At 35.9% G+C, this 23,036-nt stretch overlaps 1 protein-coding gene across 1 annotated transcript in view; it reads right to left on the minus strand.

Moving 5' to 3' along the window:
- Positions 1–23,036, minus strand: part of UVSSA (UV stimulated scaffold protein A) — a 263,756-nt gene that overhangs the window by 234,015 nt on the left and 6,705 nt on the right. Inside the window, exons 2-6 of the mRNA XM_053704239.1 lie at positions 16,668–16,784; positions 10,864–11,194; positions 8,754–8,874; positions 7,015–7,392; positions 4,764–4,873 (exon numbers count right to left, since the gene is read on the minus strand). Of these exons, the coding sequence (XP_053560214.1) occupies positions 4,764–4,873; positions 7,015–7,392; positions 8,754–8,874; positions 10,864–11,194; positions 16,668–16,765 (1,038 nt within the window). The 5' untranslated portion in view covers positions 16,766–16,784. The remainder of the gene's footprint in view (positions 1–4,763; positions 4,874–7,014; positions 7,393–8,753; positions 8,875–10,863; positions 11,195–16,667; positions 16,785–23,036) is intronic.

Consider the following 23,036-nt stretch of genomic DNA (forward strand, 5'->3'; position numbering starts at 1 on the left):
CAGGCGCACATGCTGTATTTTACCTTGCAAAACACATACGCCGTATCTGACCTGACGTTTAATACCACAATCTACTCTTTACTACATACACTAAGGTCTAGATTTGCACAGATCTTTGTATGTTGCATGCTAACTGATATACCCTGTGCTGAAAATAATGAAATCCTTGGAATTCATTTGACAAACTAATATCTGTAGAAGGAATTTTGCACATACCTAGCTGTAAGGTATATAGAGCTCAGAAAACATTACTTCTGGCCCGTAGTATTTTTGGTTTCTTTCTACATATATTTATATTTAAATCAAGTCCAAATTAAACTTAAATGGATTGGATAGAACATGAAATTTCAAAACAACCTTCAAATTGACAATCAATTCTGTTTAATTCTCATGGTATCCTGTATTAGAGCAATCCTAGGTGAGATCAGGAGCATGCACGTGTCTTTTGCCATCTGGTAGCAGTTTGCAACAATGTTTATAGCAATGTTATACATACAGACACGCTATGGCAGCAGAGTTTATAACTATGTATAACATTGCTATAAACAATACTATAGTTAAAAACGCTGCTGCCAAATGGCTGAGGACACGTGCACACTCCTGAGCTCATCTAGGATTACTATTTAATATAGGATACCAAAAGAACTAAGTAAAATTAGAAATAGAAGTAAATTGAAAAGTTGTTTTTAAAATGCATGCTCTATCTAAATTATTAACTTAGAATTTTTACTGTACTGTCTCTTTTACCCCTTTTATCTCTGTCTTTTTATCACTCCATTTAAATAGAGCCTTGTTTGTTTTATTTACCTATCAAAAAGAAATACATTTTTTAGTAAACTGAGGGGCGCGCAGGAGCAGTTAAGCAGAGGTGCGGAACCAGAAGAAGAAATTTGTTTTTAAACAGACAGAAGAAGTGCATGGCCGAGTTAATGAACATCCGTTGAAATCAGGCGCAGTAAGTGACCGCTGGCTACTACTCCTTGCACGGTCTCTCTATCCTCTCTCTAGAAGCCTTGCGACGTGTAAGGAGAAGTGCTGAAGGTTTTCACGGACGCTTCACTTCTGAGACAGGAGGATATGTGCCCTTTCAGGACTCATCCCCTGTATAACGGTAGGCTGCTTTTTTCCTGGACATATGCAGCATAACATTTTGCATTTAAAATAGCATTTAAAAGGGCACTATTTTTTCATGTATGTATGAGTTTGTGTGTGTATGCATGCATATAAGAAGAAGACTCTGTATTTCCAAATCCAATGTTACTTTATTTTAAAGTGAGTTACAGCCATTCCAACGTTTCAGCCCACACTTGGGCCTTTTTCAAGGTGACTGCCCCACTTCCAAACTCCTATTATATACACACCAATGATTACATGATAATTGCCAGGTGATTTTCACCACACCTGTCTTCACACCACCACATTCTCTGGAGTATATCACCAGCTACTGGACAGCTAGATATCTAGCTGTTTGGGGGTGAGAGGTAAAGGAAGAACAACCAGTGCTTGCATACCATATGAAGGCAGATGCCTTCTGCCTCTGGATGCAGTCTCTGCTGCGAAACCAGACAGGCAGAAAATTGGACGTAGGTACTATGCCAACAGGGTATGCTGAGAAAAGCAACCTATGACATCAATTAGGCTTAAGGGGTTAAAAGGACATAATACCCATATAATAAATTGCGTGAAAAAGTGATGCAGCGTAACTATAATAAGCTGACAAATGAATATCACCTGAACATCTCTATGTAAAAAAAAGATGATATTTTACATCAAAATTGTTTCAGCTCACCAGAGTAAGTGCTCTGTTATCATGCAGCTTCTGTCAGCTGCATGTTACTGAACAAAAAAAAACAAAACAAAAAAAAAAGAAGCCAATCAGCTTCATCAGTCACACTTTACTATGATCTCATGAGATTTCAGTGAACACTCACAAGATTTCATAGACATTTTCCTTAAACTGAGGGGGGGAATTGCATGACTATGTCTGCACATGCCAGATGCACATTCACTTGCAAACCCCGGGACTAACATCCCGATTGGCTGCTAAAAGGGACAGTACACCCAAAAATCGTTTTAAGTTATATATATATATATATATATATATATATATATATATATATATATATATATATATATATATATATATATATATATATATATATATATATATATATAAAAAAGTTACCATTCATAGGACCTTTAAAGTTGCATGTTAGCAGCACCCAATACATTTGCTTTTTAACCTGTTTGTGAGCAACAGAAGTTATGAATGACAATGCGTTGCTTTTCAAGGGTGTAACTCTGTTAAGATCATGATTCCCTAAACCTCGCTCCACCCTTTTTTTTTTTTCTTTCTTGGTGCAAATTATTTGATATCTGACAGAACACCGGCTGCTGTAATGATCTCTGGTCCTTCTCACGACATCTGCACCTCGCACGCAACTCCTGTCACACACATACAAACACACACATGCAGGTGCACAGGACAAACCAGTAGAGGTGCGAGAGGTCAGAAACAAAGAGGGATCAGAGTCAGAATACATTTGTTGTAAAACAGCTATGCATTACAGTGAAGTGTAATACCGTTTTCTTAAAAGTAATCATGAAAACTGTGATATAACATCTTTTAACTGGACTTCTATCTAACTAAGAGGTTAAACTTTTACAGAAGTTTCCCCAGCAGAAAAGGAAACGTTACATAAAAAAATAAAAACATATCGTGATGGGATTTGATTGCAATGTGAATAACAAAGGAAAAGTGAATAAGCAGATAAATATTAAGAAAGGCACACTGACACCTCATGCTATGGTAATTAGTAGACTTATTACAGGTGTTTATTTTTTTAACTTACAGGTGCTATAAATTCTCAGCAACTTATAAAGTTGACATACATTTGGCACACTGTGCATGTAAATGCATGTTGGTGTGTGTTTGCATTTGAACAGTATGTGTTCAGGAGTTGCGTGCGAGGGTGTGAGGTGCAGATGCCGTGAAAAGGACCAGAGCTCATTACAGGGTGGAGCGAGGTTTAGCTGCAGCTAGTATTTGTGTCTCGTTCCCCTTTAGTACAATAGGCGCATTGCGCATGCGCTAAAGCAGGTTACAAGGACGATAGAAAAATTACAGGGATCACAAAATGATGATGATGTCACTGATGACAAAATAGGGGAGGGGCCAGACGGACATTTTCAAACGGCAGCGGCGCAAACAGTAAGTGCTTTTACTTGCAAACGCAATATATAACAAAACTGGACTCCGTGCCGGATGGATGAAGATAGAAGATACCGTCTGGATGAAGACTTCGCCGGCTGGATGAAGATGGAAGAGGCCACCTGGATGAAGACTTCTTGCCGCATGGATGAGGACTTCGCCGGCTGGATGGATCCTTCAAGCGGGACTTCAAGAACTGTAAGTGGATCGTCGGGGGTTAGTGTTAGGTTTATTTAAGGGTTTTTTGGGTGGGTTTTATTTTTAGATTAGGGTCTGGGCATGTAAAAGAGCTAAATGCCCTTTTAAGGGCAATGCCCATACAAATGCCCCTTTCAGGGCAATGGGGAGCTTAGGTTTTCTTAGATAGTTATTTTATTTGGGGGGGTTGGTTGTGGGGGTGGTGGGTTTTACTGTTGGGGGGGTGTTTGTATTTATTTTACAGGTAAAAGAGCTGAATTCCTTTTAAGGGCCATTGGTAGTTTATTGTAGGCTAGGGTTTTTTTATTTTGGGTTTTTTTATTTTAATTTTAATAGGGCTATTAGATTAGGTATAATTCTTTTTTATTTTTGATCATTTGTTTCTTATTTTTCGTAATTTAGTGTTTTGTTTTGTAATTTAGTTATTTTATTTTTTTGTAAATAGATACTTTTTGTAATTTTTAGAGTAGTGTTAGGATTTTTTTAATGTGTAGTTTAGTTTAATTTAATTGGTAGTTAGTTTAATTGTAGTTTAATAATCATCTTAGTTTAATTGTTAGTTTAAAATTAATTTCTTTAATTTGACAGGTAAGTTTTAATTTAAGATAGGGAAATTGTAATTTTAATATAAAGTTAGGGGGGCGTGAGGTTTAGGGGTTAATAGTTTATTTTAGTATATTTCTTTGTGGGGGCTTTAGTTTAGGGGTTAATAGGTTTATTATAGCGGCGGTGTGGGCAGACGGAAGATTAGGGGTTAATTATATTTAAATAGTGTTTGCAATGCGGGAGGGCGGCGGTTTAGGGGTTAATAGGTTTATTATAGTGGCGACGATGTCGGGGAGCAGCGGAATAGGGGTTAATACATTTTAATAGTGGCGGCGATGTCCAGAGCGGCAAATTAGGGGTTAATAACTTTATTATAGTGTTTGCGATGCGGGAGGGCCTCGGTTTAGGGGTTAATAGGTAGCTTATAAAGGTAATAGTCTACTTTTTAACACTTTAGTTATGAGTTTTATGCTACAGATTTGTAACGTAAAACTCATAACTACTGACTTTAGATGGCGGTACGGATCTTGTGGTTATAGGGTGTACCGCTCACTTTTTGGCCTCTCAGCAAAAACTCGTAATACCAGCGCTATAGGAGTCCCATTTAAAAGTGCGGTACTGGCGTTGCGTGACAGGCTAAAAGGTGTGCGGTACACCTACTTGTAATAGTAGCGTTAGGGAAAAAGCAGCATTATGGGCCATAACGCTGCTTTTTCAATCATAACGCCAAACTCGTAATCTAGCTAAGAGGAATTACTACAAATTACTAGAAACAAATCACAACAGAGAACAAAATACTGTTACACACCTGTATCCAGGACTGCACGGTCGGCCAGTACTTGTTTTTAACTAGCTTATGAGCATCCAGAAGATTGTTTACGATATCTGTATTATTTTCATTTTCATCCAATTTGAAGTCTGTAAAATATAATAACAAACACACACAGATTTTAACTGCTGTCATTATAGATTCTTAGACCGAAAAACAAATATGATGAAAACAAAGATAAATAAAGGGCAAACAATCATGAATATGCACACAATACCTGGGAACAAATATGATTAATGTTATGTTAAAGTGAATGTAAACTTTCATCAATTAGTGCCCGTTTTTTAAAAATACTATTAAAAACAGGGGCACTTTCATTGATGAAAGTTTACATTGCACCGTATATTTTTACAAATACTTACCTTTTACTTCTTCAAAGCCGGATCGGCATCCCCCGCCTGCAGGTCCCCTGAAAAATACGTCACCAATGACGAAACTGGCTTCCTCCAATCACGGCTTCCCCCCAGAGCGTCCATCTCATGAGGCCCTGCCGTGATTGGAAGCGGGTTTCGTCATTGGTGACGTATTTTACAGGGGACCTGCAGGCGGGAGGATGCCGATCCGACTTTGAAGAAGTAAAAGGTAAGTATTAGTAAAATACGGTGCAACGTAAACTTTCATGAATAAAATTGCCACTGTTTTTAGTAGTATATTTCAAAACCGGGCACTAATTGAGGAAAATGTACATTAAGTTTAATGGCCCAGGGAGAACACTGCCCTAGGTAGCTAACTCATAAGGAATGCATTGTATATACATGTAACATATTTTAAGAGATATGAAAGCCAAAAGTAAAAAAAAAAAAAACTTAAATGATTCATAAAGAGCATTCATTTTCAAAAGTTTTTTCAATTTACATGCATTGTCAAATGTATTTGTCCTGTTGTCATCCTTTGTTGAAAAGCCTACTTTGCTGGGTTTATAAGCAAATATGTACTACTGGAAGCTAGCTGCCGATTGGTGGATACACAAATATGTCTCTTGCCATTGGCTCAGCAGAAATGCCCAGCTAGTTCCTGGTAGCGCACTGCTACTTTGGAGATGATATTATAGGTTTAATCCTTTTGCAGGAGTTAAACACAGAGACTAATGATCAAACACTTACTGGAATGGAGAGAAACCACACCACATCTTTGGTGGCTTTTTTGAGCAGGATACCATAACGTATGTGTCTCTCCTTCACATCCAGAACCCTGTATATAGATAAATAGCTTTCAAGATACAATTTGACTGAGGGACTTCACAGTATTGATCAGATGTTTAAGATAATATCACCAGAGCAGAGAGCTTTAGATCATCAGGCCTATAGTCATAAAGGGCCACTAAATACAGTAGTTTCAAAATTAGCAAGTACATAGTAAAAAGATAAATGCAATAACACTTACTCTGAATTTCAAATAAGCAGTAGATTTTTTTTCCAGACAAATCTGTATCATGTGAATGCCATCAGCCAATCACAGACTAGTATACGTACACCCTTTGAACTTGCCTCAGAAAGTGTGTATATAAAAAGAATGAACAAAATTTGATAATAGAAGTAAATGGGAAAGTCTCTTGAAATTACATGCTCTATCTGAATCATAAAAGTTTAATTTTGACTTTAGTGTCCCTTAAAAGGGACATAAAACAGTATAAACTAACATAAATTTAATGTAGCCAAAGCTTATCTGCAAAAGGGTTTCTGTTTTAACCCCCATTAACCCCTTTAATTCAGGCATAGTTTTGTTTGCAACAAGCTTCCCCACCTGGCATTTCCATATATGGAAGGTGCTATTCAGGCCATAGCTTCGGCAGAATGAACTTGTGCACGTGCACGGTAGGGGACAGTCACATGCCACCTTACTAAAGTAGTGCACAGTATAATGCTGAAGCTTTCACAAAGCATGTGAAATCATCCCCATAGAAACAAACAAGTCTCTTGGCAACAAATAATAGCAGTACCTGTTGTTCCTCCTCCACCACCTCTTACTTGAGTTATTATCGTCATGTGCACACTTTGTTACATGATACCTCAGGGTTTAGAGTAAGACAGTTTTAAGGGGGGTGCAGCAGGCTACACTTGGTAACACTAAAGTGTAAGTAATTTTGAAGATTTTTGGAAAATGTATTAAAATACTTATAAGCTTTTTTTTACCTCAGTTGGCCCTTTTATAATATGCAAATAACTCAATATGTTTTATTGCACATTTTAAGATTTTTTTTCTGCACTTGATTGTCCCTTTAATAAGTTACCTGTTGATATCTCAAGACTAAGGTTGTATTTGCGAGAACCAAGGCCATGATCTCTGATGAACGGCTCTTCTACTGCTTCAAAGTCATCATCGGATTCGTCAGAGTTCTTTGAGTCTTTAGGCAACTGTTGAGATGCTCCATTTGCACAAACACTGTGGGATACCGATAGTGAGGGCAAGTCTTTGCTACAACATGGCTGCTCGTCATCAAACTCACAGGATGAAGGTTCATTGGTTACTGCTTTGGAGTGAGTGTAAGTGGTTTTATTCAAAGATTCGGTGTCCTCAGTGAAGACCGCAAAATCAACTGGATCCGGCAACAAAAGTTTAAAGCAGTTCTCCATCTCAGTAAGAGCGGACTGAATCTCTTCTGTCATTTCTATTCAAATCAAAAATAGTTTTGTCAGCAGAACACACACATACGTCATTACTGACCTAAAATAAACGTTATTGCTTGCTCTTAAAAGGGACAGTCAAGTCCAAAAAAAATGATTTGGATACAACATGCAAGTTTGACAATAAAAAAAAAAAAAAACATAGGTATATATATAGATATATCAAAAAAATAACTCTGACCAGAGTAAAGCAGAAAAATATAATGGACGCGGATTCAAATTTTGTCAAAAACAACATCTAAAACTTAATTAGTTAGATAAAATAGGGAGGACAACTATTTCCTGAAAATGAACAAAAACAGCAACAATTAGATGTTCTAATACATAGTTAAATTGTCATTGACTAATAAAAATACTAACTCAAATACATAATTAACTAAGGGGCATGATTTTTATATATATATATATATATCGATCACATTACAGAGTTCACGCTGAAAATAAGTGAAGCTTAATTCAAAGCAATTGCCATGTACCATGTGGATCTTTATACCTACCTTGATGGTATTTATCGGTCTTATTTAAAATAAACAGATTAGCTGGGAAAATAGCATGACTGATGTATTCTGAATTTCCATGTATACACAAGTATCCAAGTGGGATATAAATCATGGGCCAAACTGCACATGCAGATCCTTACATGCCTCCAAATTTGTATTTATTCCTCTTCGGCTTCTGTGTATATTTCCTATGTCACACAAGCAGCATGGCGCCCACTGTACCAACTCTGTAAGCACTCTGATCTGTACCTCCTAGCACAGATACTGCTGCAGACATACTATTCATGATTAGAAAAGGGCCGTATATAAGTATTGTTACAGCAACTGCATGCCCAGTGCAACTCCTATTGTTAAATACATTGATGCAACATCTTAGACGTTATTACATAAGGGACTAATAACCAATTATCTACTTTTAAAGGGACATGAAACACAAACATTTCCTTCATGATTCCAATAGAACACACAATTTTATACAACTTTCCAATTTACTTCTATTATCAAATTTGCATCATTCTCTTGGTCCCCCTCGTTGAAGAAGCAGCAACGTACTTCTGGGAACTAGCTAAACACATTGGTAAGCCAATGAAAAGAGTCATATGCGCAGCCTCCAATTAGCAGCTAGCTCCCAGTAGTGCATTGCAGCTCCTGAGCATACCCATGTATGCTTTTCAACAAAGGATACTAACAGAATGAAGCAAATTAAATAATGGAAGTAAACTGGAAAAGTTGTATAACATTTTACGCTCTATCTAAATAATGAAATAACAGTTTTGGGTTTCATGTCCCTTTAACACAGAATACTAAAGTCGAAATGGATTGAGAAGTGTAATGTATCTTCTTACCTTCCATTTCTTTTGTTGCATTTTTTGCCTTCTCTTTATAAATATTTTCTAAACGTTTTTGCTTTTCCTCCTCTCTTTTTCTCTCAGCTAATGTTCTGGAGCTCACATCCTGAAAATCCACCTAAAGATAAACAAAATCAGTCACAAAATTACCGAATCGCATGAAGAAAATAATATTTCGAATACAAAGAATTAAAATCTTAGTATTTCAATGTTACAGTCGATATAAAAAATAAAGAATCAGTTTATTAATGTTAACATTATTACTAAACAAGCAAATGAATGGTAGAACAAATTTTAAAAATGGACACTAAACCCCAAATTTTTCTTTAATGATTCAGATACAGCAGGTCATTTTAAGCAACTTTCTAATTTACTCCTATTATCAATTTTTCTTGCTATATTTATTTGAAAATAGCAGGAATGTAAGGCTAGCCAATCAGCAAGCGCTACCCAGGTGCTGAACCAAAAATGGGCCGGCTCCTAAGATTAGATTCCTGTTTTTTTTTTTTTTTCAAATAAAGATAGCAAGAGAATGAAGAAAAATTGATAATAGGAGTAAATTAGAAAGTTGCTTAAAGAAAAATTTGGGTTTAGTATCCCTTTAAAGGGATAGGAAGCCAAAATTAATTTTTTTTTATAATTCAGATACAGCATGTAATTTGAAGACACTTAAATTTGCTTCTATTTTCAAATGTACTTTGTTCTCTTGGTATTTGTTATTGAAAAAGAATATGTACATACACAGCTGGGAGCTAGCTGGTGATTAGTGGCTGTGCATATTTGTCTCTTGTAATTGGCTCACTGGATGTGCTCAGCTTGCTCCCAGTAGTGCATTGCTGCTCCTTCAGCAAAGGATAACAAGAAATTAAAGAGAATTTGATAATATAAGTAAAATGGAAAGTGCAAAAAACTGCATGCTCTTCTACCTGAACCACAAAAGAAAAAAAATGGGGTTTAATTTCCCTTTAAGGGAAAGATTAATTCTACAATTTGAAAGTCAAAATTGCAACATTCGACTTATCCCCAATTCTTGACGTTCAAAAGTAATTTAGAGACGCAAAGAAGAATTTTAATTTTGCATTAAAGATTGTGATTGTGTAACAGATATTATGCACAAGATTTTTTAAAATATTATATATGCATTATAAATTCTTGCAGTTGCGCAAATTCAATGTCTGATACAATGTATTCGATTGGTTATTTTTAAAAAGTATAACTTCCGGTCTTAATGATACCATAAGTATTTAAAGACGCTGATTACTATTGTTTTTATCCGTTTTTATTTGCCTGAGGAAATGACCAGTGTGTGGTCGAGAAAAGCGTTGCAATCAACAATAAAGGATTGTTTTTAACCTTGGAAGTTGTCTTTTACTGGCTTGGTCCAGTTCTGGTTTCCAGGTCCATCCCGCTTTTACATATCGCTGAGAGAACGTTTGAGCCGCCCAAGGGTGACTGCTGGGAACACGCAGAGATACATTCCGCCTACCGCAACAAGCTAGCCGCTGATAAGTGCCGGCCATTGTACGGTGCCACCAATCTTGTGAGTTCATTTTTACTTACCTTATATACAAGTCATCTGAAATACACTATGAGGCACCCCTTTCTTCTTTTCTAAATCATGAAAATCTGGCCTGCTTGAGGTACTGGAGGACTGGAGTTGAGAAACCATAGTTCAGGGCCACACACAGACAGTTGCTTGAACACCACTTAAGATAATCAAGTTCAGTAACTGAAGCAGATGTGTATTTTAACCATAGCCTGTGTGTAACTGAAGTTGCTAGGATTTTCTATGCCGACCTAACAACGCTGGGCTTTAACGCCATTAGGACGGCATGGAACGTCCTACCATATGAGCCAGCTGTTGCTTTCCCCTTTGACAAAGGCACAAATCAGCCTGGGGTGTGTGCCTAAGTCCCCCATGATCCGATCCAAGCCTTGAAATCACACGATTGCATCGACAATCGTGTGATTTAATTTTTACTAATAGTGTTTAGATTAGAACTTCGTTCTGATGTGAACACTATTATTCCGCCACAAAAGGGGGAATCTATCCATTAACAAAACACTTTTGAATACATATGGAAACAAAAAAACAGACAGGGCTCACCTTTTTATTCTGCTTCAAAAAGTTGTAGCCCAAAGACAGTTTCTTGTAAGCCTCCCCAAATTTTTCGTGCCATTCCTGTACAGTTTTAATTGCCAACGTCTTCAGCTTCTGAGCTACTTCTTTGGGTGGAGGGAGTGGCTGCTCATAATCAGTCTCAACAGTGAGCTCCAGGAATTCCTGAAAGTTTGAAATTAGCAATGTTCGGAACTGATGTGAACGTGAAAACAGTTCGCCAACTATCTGAAAAGCAGAAAGACGGATCTCTGCATGTTCCTGGTTCAGTTGTGTCATGAGCAGATGGTACACATGGTTGATATGATCTTCTGAAGACCTTGAACATTAAAGAAAACAGCATTTGTACGTATAATCTAAAAGCTCCAAAACTTTTTCTAATATTTTTTTAATAAATTTATTTTTCTTTTAATAACAAAGGAAAATGTCTAACATCTTACTCATTCCCTGCAATAACCTAAAACATAATTATAAACGAGTGTGTGTAGAGATAGATAGAACAGCCTTATTTGAACACATTCCTTTATTCTTTTATGTTTCCTCTCTTTAAATGATTCCCATTTATCCATTTTACCTGCTGGAGAGTATTAAATGGTTTACAAGTAGCTCCTTTAACCTTATTTCAGCATTTGAAATAGCTGATTTAGCCTGTGGTATCCCCCACCTATACTGAAGGTTTCTGGTCTTTTATCCAGGCAATGTAAACACAGTCAGCATAAGAACTTACACTCACAGAGGGGTGCAGGATAGTTAAGTAATAATACATTAATTTTCTATTGTCTTCTCTAAGTATTGAGCTTTGGTTTTCCAGTAAAATATAAGATATGGAAGCAAGTCTGTGTACACAAAGTGATAACATAACGAGATCCGATATTACCTGCAAACTCAACCTATTGTAATAGGTTGTGGTTTAAAAGCACAAAACCAGCTAATTCATATACACAAATAAACCTGAAAATGCAGTTTCTCGTACATTTTATACTTTGCAGCTGGTATATATAACAAGTCATTGAAAATACATTAAGGAAAAAACAATTTTACAGTATGCACCTTAGTCATCTTAAAGGGACATGAAACCCACATTTTTTCTTTCATGATTTAGAAAGAGAATGCAGTTTTAAACATCTTTCTAATTTACTTATATTATCTAATTTGTTTTATTAGCTTGATATTCTTTGCTGGAAAGCATATCTAGATATGCTCAGTAGCTGCTGATTGGTTGCTGCACATAGAAGCCTCGTGTGATTGGCTCACCATGTGCTTTTTCTTCAACTAAGGATATCTAAACAATTAAGCAAAATAAATAATAGAAGTAAATTGTAATGTTGTTTAAATTTATATTCTCTATCTGAATCATGAAAGAAAGATTTTGGGTTTAGTGGCCCTTTACAGTCTTACCTTAGATTAAGCTGCAAATAGCCTCTTGCACCCTTTCTATTTCATGCAGCAGGAATGGTAAAAATGTTATTTTAAAATAAATATTGTTTCTTGCCACTTTGAAATGACTGCGAAGCTCCGCCCACCAATGACATCATGATCTGAGCTGCATCCAGGCACTCTGCTGAAAAGCATTGACGGTCTGTTGAATCCAACTAGTGAGCCTTCTGTGATTGGATGCCATATGCAGCCCAGATCATGATGTCATAAGTGGGAGGAGCTTGGCAGACATTTTTAAGTGGCCAGAAACAATATTCATCTTAAAATAACTTTTTTACAGTTCCTGCTGCATGATATAGAAAAGGTGCAGGAGGCTATTTGTAGCTTAATCTAATGTAAGACTTTAAAGCATTTTTCTATGTATGATTCGGACAGAGCATACAATTTTTTAAAGTTTACTTCTATAATCAAATTTGTTTCCTTTTCATGTTATTCTTTGTTGAAGAGATACCTAGGTAGGTAGCATGAAGCTGTCTGGAGCACAACATGGCTGGAAAAGTGCTCCCATCTAGAGCTGCAGACATGTGCACACTCCTGAGCTTATCTCCCTGCTTTTCAAAAAAAGGATACCAAGAGAACAAAGAAAAGTTAATAGAACTAAAATGGCATGCTCTGAATTATGAAAGAAAAATTTTGGGTTTCATATCCTTTTAAGTTCAAACATGACGGCACCCATTACTTTATAGAAACTCAGTGGAATTTAGAAAAACAGAATGGTAAATTCTAGCGTTTCAAAAACTTTAGGATTTACTATCGGTAAAAATAAAGGTGACTTTCATTCATGTTTTTTTAACCTAATAAAAGTCACATTTATTTTTAGTGATAGTAATTCCTTATGTTTCTGTAACGCTAGATTTGTTTATCAATGAGGTGGCGTTTTCACCTCTACGCCAATAGCCATGCCAGCCAATCGGAATTATGCCATAGGCTAGCACGGCTATTGGCTAAGGAGGTGGAAATGTCACCTCATTAAAAAACTGAGCTGTGTCGTGGGCAGCCGGAGGCACTTAGGTTAGCATTGAAGCCGCGGCGAAATATAGGTACCTATTAATCTGTTTTGTTTTTTTAAACTGATGAATGAAGGACACTTTTATTTTTAATTATGGTGAAAAGCTAGAATTTACCATCACTTTAAATTGCAGGAAAAGGGAACAAAATAAAATAATTAAAGTAGATTGCAAAGTCTTGTAACTACAAATAAAGTAAAGGGATAGTAAAGTAAAAATTAAACTTGATTAAGTTAGAGCAAGTCATTTTAAGACACGTTTAAATGAACTTCTATTTTCAAATATACTTTAGTCTCTTGGTATCCTTTGTTGAAAAAGAATGTGTACATATCCTACACTAGTGGGAAAAAGCTGGTGATTGGTGGCTATAAACATTTGTCTCTTGTCATTGTCTGGCTAGATATGTTTAGCTTGCTCCCAGTAATGCCATGTTGCCCCTTCAGCAAAGGATATCAAGAGAATTAATCAAATTTGATCATAGAAGTAAATTGAAAAGTACTTTAAATTATGCAAAAAACAGGGTACGGGTCTAGCACAATATGATGCTTTATATATACACAATATATAAATTTATTACCTCAAGACACTTTTGTCAAAATTCAAACACAGATAGAATAAAATAAATAAAAATAATTTAAAGCTTTGATACACAGAGCAATAAAAACAAGACAATCGAACGAACAAATCCTAAATGACAGACATAAACTTAAAATTACCTAAGGTACATTTGAATTACCTAGGAAACGTATAAAAACATCCACACATACATAAAAATGTCTCTTAATCGAACTCAAAGTTTCTTTGCAATTTTCCAGAGTTTATGTAAGATTGCTTCCAAAGTTTGTGAGGTTTAAAAACAAGAAGAGACGGAAAGGTCTCAATACAGGCGGTAAAGGAATTGAAAAAAGGTGTAATTAAGTACTTACACCGGATATTTTCATACTTTTTTCTGTAAAGGTCCCAGTCTCCACGGGGTTCCACAAATCGTAGTAGCGATATTGCTGGGTTCTTTATCCAATGCCCAACATAGGTTTTTAGTGACTGAGGAACTGGGGTATCTTGTAACCGGCTGTCAAGCGTCTTGACTCTAGCCTTTTTACAATTTGATGCACACCGTTACAGCTCCCTTTCCTACACTGGTTACTACAGGTGCTCCTTGAGGACAAAGTGTACAGGATCAATAATCAAGCAACGCGTTTCAGAGGATCACCCTCCTTTCTCAGGTAATTTTAAGTTTATGTCTATGTCATTTAGGATTTGTTTGTTCGATTGTCTTGTTTTAATTGCTCTGTGTATCAAAGCTTTGAATTATTTTTATTTATTTTAATCTGTTTTTGAATATTGACAAAAGTGTCTTGAGATAATAAATGTATATATTGTAAATATAAAGCATCTATTGTGATACTACGCTTTGAGCAACTTATTAGTACTGGTTAGCAGGTTCATGATAAGGGAAGTTTAACCAAGTTCCTATTTATTCACCAGCGCTTCCTTTAGTGTTGTTAAAAAAATATTTTAAATTTGCATGTTCCATCTCCCTTGAACCCTTTCACCCAAATGGACGTATATATACGTCCTGCAGGATAAATATATACATCCTAGCTTCAGGAAGCCACAGCACTCTGCCGCATATGGAGCCGTAGCTCGATCGGTGCTCCGCCTCCATATGAGGGGAAATGCCTGATCGTTACAGATGGTGACACTGTGTGTGTCACCGTCTGTAACGATCTTCTGTTGGTGTGGATGGGAGGTTTGGGCGGGAGGCGGGTGGGCGGGGCCCTAAGCTACAGAAATAAAAAAAACAAAAAGGGACAGGGAAGGATGGGGCAGCTACACTACAGAAAAGTGGATCTGGAGGTGTGGGGGACCATTAACTAAAGATTGAGGGTGGGGGACACACTACGCTACAGAAAAATTGTAAAAAATAAAATAAAAATAAAAAAGACAGCTGCCAGTACCTAAGATGGCAGGTATCAGTTAGAGGGGGATCAGGGTGGTTGGAGGGATCCTACGCTGCAGAAAATATTTATATTTTGTCTGCCAGTACCTAAGATGGGGGTTACCAGTGGGGGGTGGGGGAGGAAAGAGAGCTGTTTAGGAGGGATCAGGGGGTAGGAAGTGTCAGGTGGGAGGCTAACCTTCACACTAAAACTAAAATTAACCAAAGTTTTAAGCTACCTAATTAACCCCTTCATTGCCCCGAATAATATAAAAGTGTGATGCGCAGCTGTAATTAACGGCCTTTTAACTACCAAAAAGCAATGGCAAAGCCATATATGTCTGCTACAAAGGGGATCCCAGAGAAACTTTTACAAACATTTGTGCCATGATTGCACAAGCAGCAGTATGTAAATAGTTTCTGTAAGACATCCAAAGCTTGTGAAAAAGTACCTTTTTTTATTATTTGATTGCATTTGGCAGTGAAATGGTGGCATTAAATATACCAAAATTGGCCTAGATCAATACTTTGGGTTGTCTACTTAAAAGGGACGCTAAAACCTTTTTTTTTTTTCATGATTCAGATAGAGCATGCAATTTTAAGCAACTTTCTAATTTACTCCCATTATCAATTTTTCTTCGTTTTCTTGCTTTCTTTATTTAAAAAGCAGGAATGTAATGCATAGGAGCCGGAACCTTTTTTGGTTGAGAACCTTGGTTATACTTGCTTATTGGTGGGTAAATGTAAGCCTCCAATAAGCAAGCGCTATAAAGATAGCAAGAGAACGAAGAAAACTGATAAAAGGAGTAAATTAGAAAGTTGCTTAAAATTTCATGCTCTATCTGAATCATGAAAGAGGAAATTTGGGTCCAGTGTCCCTTTAAAGAATATATATATAGTTTTGAAAGGTAAATAAAAAAAGCGCTCTATTTCTGTTTAAATGGAGTGATAGCAAAAATGCTAAAAATTCTCTGGTCTTTTGGGCAAGTTTTTGTCTGAAAGTCTCGCTAGTAAAAGGGTTAAACATTTCATATTACAATCTCATAATATTTAATATCCCTTTAAGGGATTTGCACATATCTGCAAAAATACATAGCAGCAAACACTGCTGCTATTTGCAAATGTATAACATTTATAAACTCATTCTTGTAAAACTGTTTCTATAAAGTGCTGCACACACATTTCTACTCCTGAGCATACCTGCACGCATATTATTGTATACAAGGATGTATGTCCCAAATACTAAAATGTTAGAATTTTAACAGTAATGATTATCCAAGGCTCTGTCAAGCCCTGTTCTGAAGGCATATAAAAATGATAAAATTATGTACTGATATAAATTTTAAAGTGTTGTCTTTTTTTAAGAAATGATCAACTGAATACAAATCATGTTGTAAACATTGACATACTTGCAGATTTTCTTTAACTCCTTTAGCTTCTCCTGATCAAGCTGTGACTCTCCAGAGGTTGTAAGGGATTCAACTAATTCAGTCAACTTTTGGTCCATTTCTTACACATTAATATTCCTAAGTACAAAAAGGAATAAATTCATTACTCAGAAAGTTACAAAAAAAAAAAAAAGCAGCATAAAAATAGCAAGAAAAGAAGTTATAGCACAATTAGAACACCCATTTGATTCATCCTACAATTTTATATATTATCGAAAGAAGTATAAATCCTTTACAAACAAATATCAAAAGCAGTGCACAGTAAAAGTGATACCTATTAGGGAATACAGTAACACGTTTTTAGGATACTGAGGTCTCCCTTCATCACAACATTTCCAAGAAACCTGGAACTAAGATGTCCGTGCAGTCAGAGAGGCTTGTGGGAAGGCAGTAGGTGGTGCAGGGTCACTGCTTACTGTTTGCAAGGGGAGGTGCTATAGAAACATAGACTTTGACGGTAAATAAGGACAAAAGGCCCATCAAGTCTACCCATATTATTTTTTACTGTTTTCTTAGGATAGCCTTATGCATGTCACAGGCATTTTTTTAATTCTTTTACAATCCCTGTGTTTACCAACTGTATTGGAAGTTTATTCCATGAATCCATCACCCTTTCTGTAAAAAAAATAGTTTGTCACATTTCTCCTGAATCTGTGATTTGTTTTGTTATTTCTTTTTTTTTTGTAGAAAATGCTACTACTTTATTATGTATTTGAAGGTTTCCATCATGTCACCTCTTTACCTTCTATCCTTACTTCTCAGGGGGTTTTTCAACCCTTTACAGGTTGTTGTTTTTTTTTTTTACCAAGTCCCAATGCAATATCATGTAAAGTCACGATCTTATTCCTGTATTCTGAAACATCATTACAGGTAACAAATGTAAAACTTTTTTTTTACTTATTTGTCCGTATGATTAACCAAATATGACCTCAAATGTATGTCTTCAGCAGCCCCCTTAAAAGAGACATTCTAATGCAAAAATGTACTGGTGTTATACATTCTAATGCAAACATGTACTGGTGTGATACATTCTAATGCAAAAATATACTGGTGTGATACATTCTAATGCAAACATGTACTGGTGAGATACATTCTAATGCAAAAATGTACTGGTGTGATACATTCTAATTCAAACATGTACTGGTGTGATACATTCTAATGCAAACATGTAATGGTGTGATAGATTCTAATGCAAAAATGTACTGGTGTGATACATTCTAATGCAAAAATGTACCGGTGAGATACATTCTAATGCAAAAATGTACTGGTATGATAGATTCTAATGCAAAAATGTACTAGTGTGATACATTCTAATGCAAAAATGTACTGGTGTGATACATTCTAATGCAAAAATGTACTGGTGAGATACATTCTAATGCAAAAATGTACTGGTGTGATACATTCTAATGCAAAAATGTACTGGTGAGATACATTCTAATGCAAACATGTACTGGTGTGATACATTCTAATGCAAAAATGTACTGGTGTGATACATTCTAATGCAAAAAATGTACTGGTGAGATACATTCTAATGCAAACATGTACTGGTGTGATACATTCTAATGCAAAAATGTACTGTTTGATACATTCTAATGCAAAAATGTACTGGTGAGATACATTCTAATGCAAAAATGTACTGCTACTTTATTATGTATTTGAAGGTTTCCATCAAGTCACCTCTTTACCTTCTATCCTTACTTCTCATGGGTTTTTTCAACCCTTTACAGGTTGTTGTTTTTTTTTTTTTTTACCAAGTCCCAATGCAATATCATGTAAAGTCACGATCTTATTCCTGTATTCTGAAACATCATTACAGGTAACAAATGTAAAACTTTTTTTTTACTTATTTGTCCGTATGATTAACCAAATATGACCTCAAATGTATGTCTTCAGCAGCCCCCTTAAAATAGACATTCTAATGCAAAAATGTACTGGTGTGATACATTCTAATGCAAACATGTACTGGTGAGATACATTCTAATGCAAACATGTACTGGTGAGATACATTCTAATGCAAACATGTACTGGTATGATACATTCTAATGCAAACATGTACTGGTATGATACATTCTAATGCAAACATATACTTGTGTGATACATTCTAATGCAAAAATTTACTGGTTTGATACATTTTAATGCAAAAATGTACTGGTGAGATACATTCTAATGCAAAAATTTACTGGTTTGATACATTTTAATGCAAACATGTACTGGTATGATACATTCTAATGCAAACATGTACTTGTGTGATACATTCTAATGCAAAAATGTACTAGTGTGATACATTCTAATGCAAAAATGTACTAGTGTGATACATTCTAATGCAAAAATGTACTGGTGTGATACATTCTAATGCAAAAATGTACTAGTGTGATACATTCTAATGCAAAAATGTACTGCTACTTTATTATGTATTTGAAGGTTTCCATCAAGTCACCTCTTTACCTTCTATCCTTACTTCTAATGGGTTTTTTCAACCCTTTACAGGTTGTTGGTTTTTTTTTTTTACCAAGTCCCAATGCAATATCATGTAAAGTCATGATCTTATTCCTGTATTCTGAAACATCATTACAGGTAACAAATGTAAAACTTTTTTTTTACTTATTTGTTCGTATGATTAACCAAATATGACCTCAAATGTATGTCTTCAGCAGCCCCCTTAAAAGAGACATTCTAATGCAAAAATGTACTGGTGTGATACATTCTAATGCAAACATGTACTGGTGAGATACATTCTAATGCAAACATGTACTGGTGAGATACATTCTAATGCAAACATGTACTGGTGAGATACATTCTAATGCAAACATGTACTGGTGAGATACATTCTTTTTTTTTGAATATAATGTTTATTTGGAAATCACAAACATGATTATACAGTAATACATAGACACTATCCATCAGAAATTCAGCGTTTAAACAATAATATAATAAAGAAAAACGAACAAGAAATCTCTTGTACAAAAATTGGAATAGGACTAAATATAACATGACATCATCTTCGCTGTGATTTCCACAAGTTTTTCTAATTTTACCCCCCCCCCCTTTGAATCACACTGACCTGTGTGATACAGCAGATAAAAAAGAAACAACAACGCTAAAGAAAAGAAAAAAAAAAAAAAAAAAAAGGGAAAGGGAAAAAGAGAAACCCTTGGGTTGGACTAAATTGCTCCCCCATCATTAATTATCCAGGAAGAAGGAAACAGGCCTCCTAATACTAGTTCTGCAAAGCTGATAGATAATAAGAATGGAAAGAGTATCTGTTTTTGTATGGGCAGGGGGAATGACTTGATGGCTGGACACCATCCTAATAAAAAGTTCTTGATTCTCTTATCTGAAGCATCCTGCAAATGGTAAGATTCAAACACTATTTGCTCCTGTATTGACCTAATAATCTCTACAAACCCTGGCACTCTCTTAACTATCCAATATTTTAATATCAGATGTCTAACCGTTAATATAATGGTATTGACAACCCCTGTCCAGTGGCTATCACTAATATTTAATGGAGATATCAACAAGATAATATCTCGTAACTTCAGAGATAAAGATATTTTAAAATGTTGGTTAATCCAAAAGGTGATTTTTGACCAGAGTTGATTGATTTTGGGGCAAAACCAAAACATGTGTAGCATGTCAGCTCTAGCATATGAACATCTAGGGCAGCTACTTGACCTGTTTGGATAAAATTTAGCGATTTTCAGAGGATATAAGTAGAAATTATTAATAAGCTTCATGTGGGATTCTTTCCAGCCCATAGAGACCTTACATTTCTTAGAGATAGAAAAGCTCTGTATGATACTCTCCTGATTGACCTCAGGGATATAAGGAGACCAGAAGTTGCAGATCTTATCCAGATATACTTGACTCTGTTTAGACAGCATAATATCATACATTAATGAGATCGATGTATCACCTACAGAAAATTTCTGTAAGAGTACTCTAACCTCCGACCAGGCAAATGATAAAGGAAAAAGCCAATTTTGAGCAGAAATATAGTGTCTGACCTGGAAGTATGCAAACAAATTAGATCTAGGAAGATCATATAGCTGAAAAAGAGATTCCGCTGTAAACATCTGGTGATTTCCATCTAGTAGTTGTTTTATCAGGTTTAACCCTCTTTCAGCCCATACTTTAAAGACTTTTTGATAGATACCTGGGATAAAATGAGGATTACCTCTAATAGGGAGGAAGTCTGAATATGTTGGATCAATGCTTAACATACTACAAAACTTGTGCCAGGCTATTACTATATTCTTAAATGATATGAGAGAGGCAACGTTAGACGGTAACTGTTGTGGTTTACAGTGAAGAATAGCCTTTAAGGCAAAAGGATATATTAACGAAGTCTCTTCCTCAATAGAGGAAACTATATTGGCCTCTGTGATCCAGTCACAAGCAAATTTAATTAACGTAGCTATATTGTATAGCTTGACATCAGGGAGAGATAAGCCCCCTGTAGATGACTTCTGCATTAATCTAGCCAAAGCGATACGGGGTTTTTTGTCCTTCCATAAAAATTTCGAAATAAATCCGTACAATTTTCTAATGTCCTTATTCAAGATGAATATAGGAAGATTTTGGAGTGGATAGAGAAGACGAGGAAAGATAATTGTTTTAATCAGGTTCACCCTTGCCGTTAAAGCCAAAGGAAATGAGGCCCATAAATGAAGATCTAATTTGATTTTTTGAAACAGGGGCAAATAATTTGCCGAATACCAAAATTTGGGATTCTTATGCAGAACCAGGCCAAGATATTTAATGGCATTCACCATTTTGAATGGAGTTTTGACAGTGGGACAAGTCAATTTACCTAGGCACATCAATTCACTTTTTTCCAAGTTGACCTGGTATCCTGAAAATGCACTAAATTCTTCAAGAAGTTGCAGTAAGATTGGGATAGATTGGTGAATATCCTCCAGAAAAACCAGTATATCATCAGCATATAACAACACTTTTAACCGTTGAGAGCCAAGGGGAATCCCCTGTAAACTATCCCTTAATCTGATTGCGAATGGTTCCAACGCCAGGTTAAACAATAATGGGGATAACGGACAACCTTGTCTAGTGCCCCGTTGCAACATTATCTGGGAAGAGCGCTCCCCATTTATCAGTAGGTAGGACATAGGTTTAGTATAAATTCTATTTACAAACTGGACAAAGTTTCCCTTAAACCCAAACCTTTCAAGTGATCGAAATAGGTGCTCCCATATAATAGAATTGAATGCTTTAGTAGCATCTAACGTGAGTACCGCACTATTTTGTAAAGACAAATTTTTATGACCTTGGTCAATATTCCAAGCATAATCCAAAAAGGAAGTGACTTTGCAGAAGTTCTTAATTGGGTTCCTAGCAGTCATAAACCCCGACTGGTCAGGATGTATAAGATTCTGTAGACAACGAGATAATCTTGCCGCTATAATAGCGGCAAGGATCTTATAGTCGGTGTTTAACACCGAAATTGGCCTGTAAGAGGCTAAATCTTCCGAATCTTTGCCTTTTTTCAGAATCAATGAGATGTTTGCAGCAGAAAAATATGAAGAGATTGGATTATCAGAAGCATAATAGATATTAAATAGATCTTCCAGTATCGAGAGCAGCTCTTCCTTTAGACACTTATAAAATTCTGCAGGAAACCCGTCTGGGCCTGCAGCCTTATTCAATTTCAATTGGTCAATTACATTACCAATCTCTGTACGAGAAATGGGGTCATTCAATGCAGCCAATTCTTCAGATTGTATTATTGGTAGTTGAATCTTGGACCAGAAAGCCTCTTGCTCTGCATGATTTATATTAACAGATGCATATAACTGTTGATAGTAATTAAAAAATACTCCCTCAATGTCTTTGGAATTAGTATATCTAGAGTCCCGACATTTAATAGCTGGAATAAGATTTTTTTTTTTCCTGCTTTTAGTGAGCCTCGCTAGATGTTTTGCAGAGGACCCATGAAACCCTCTATAATATCGATTTATTTTTAATTCCTCTACCTGAGATTTTTGCTTTAGAAAAAGGTCTCTCTCCTTTCTAAATCCCAAATATATTTCCCAATTAGTCGAGGAAGGATCATTCTGAACTCTCCTAAAAGCATTCTTTACCTTATTGGAGATTTGGAATTCTCTATCCTTAATCTTCTTGTCTCATCGTTTTGTGTATGCCGTGATCTCCCCCCGAAAAACGGCTTTTGCCGCCTCCCAAAATATTTCTACTTTATTCCTATAATTAACATTGAACCTACCATATTCTAACCATTTCTGTTTCATCCAGGAACAAAATCTGGAATCAGAATAAAGGAACCTAGGGAAGCAAAATATAGCTTTACTGGATTTA

The sequence above is a fragment of the Bombina bombina genome, chromosome 2, assembly GCF_027579735.1.
Source record: "Bombina bombina isolate aBomBom1 chromosome 2, aBomBom1.pri, whole genome shotgun sequence".
Classification (NCBI taxonomy): Eukaryota; Metazoa; Chordata; class Amphibia; order Anura; family Bombinatoridae; genus Bombina; species Bombina bombina.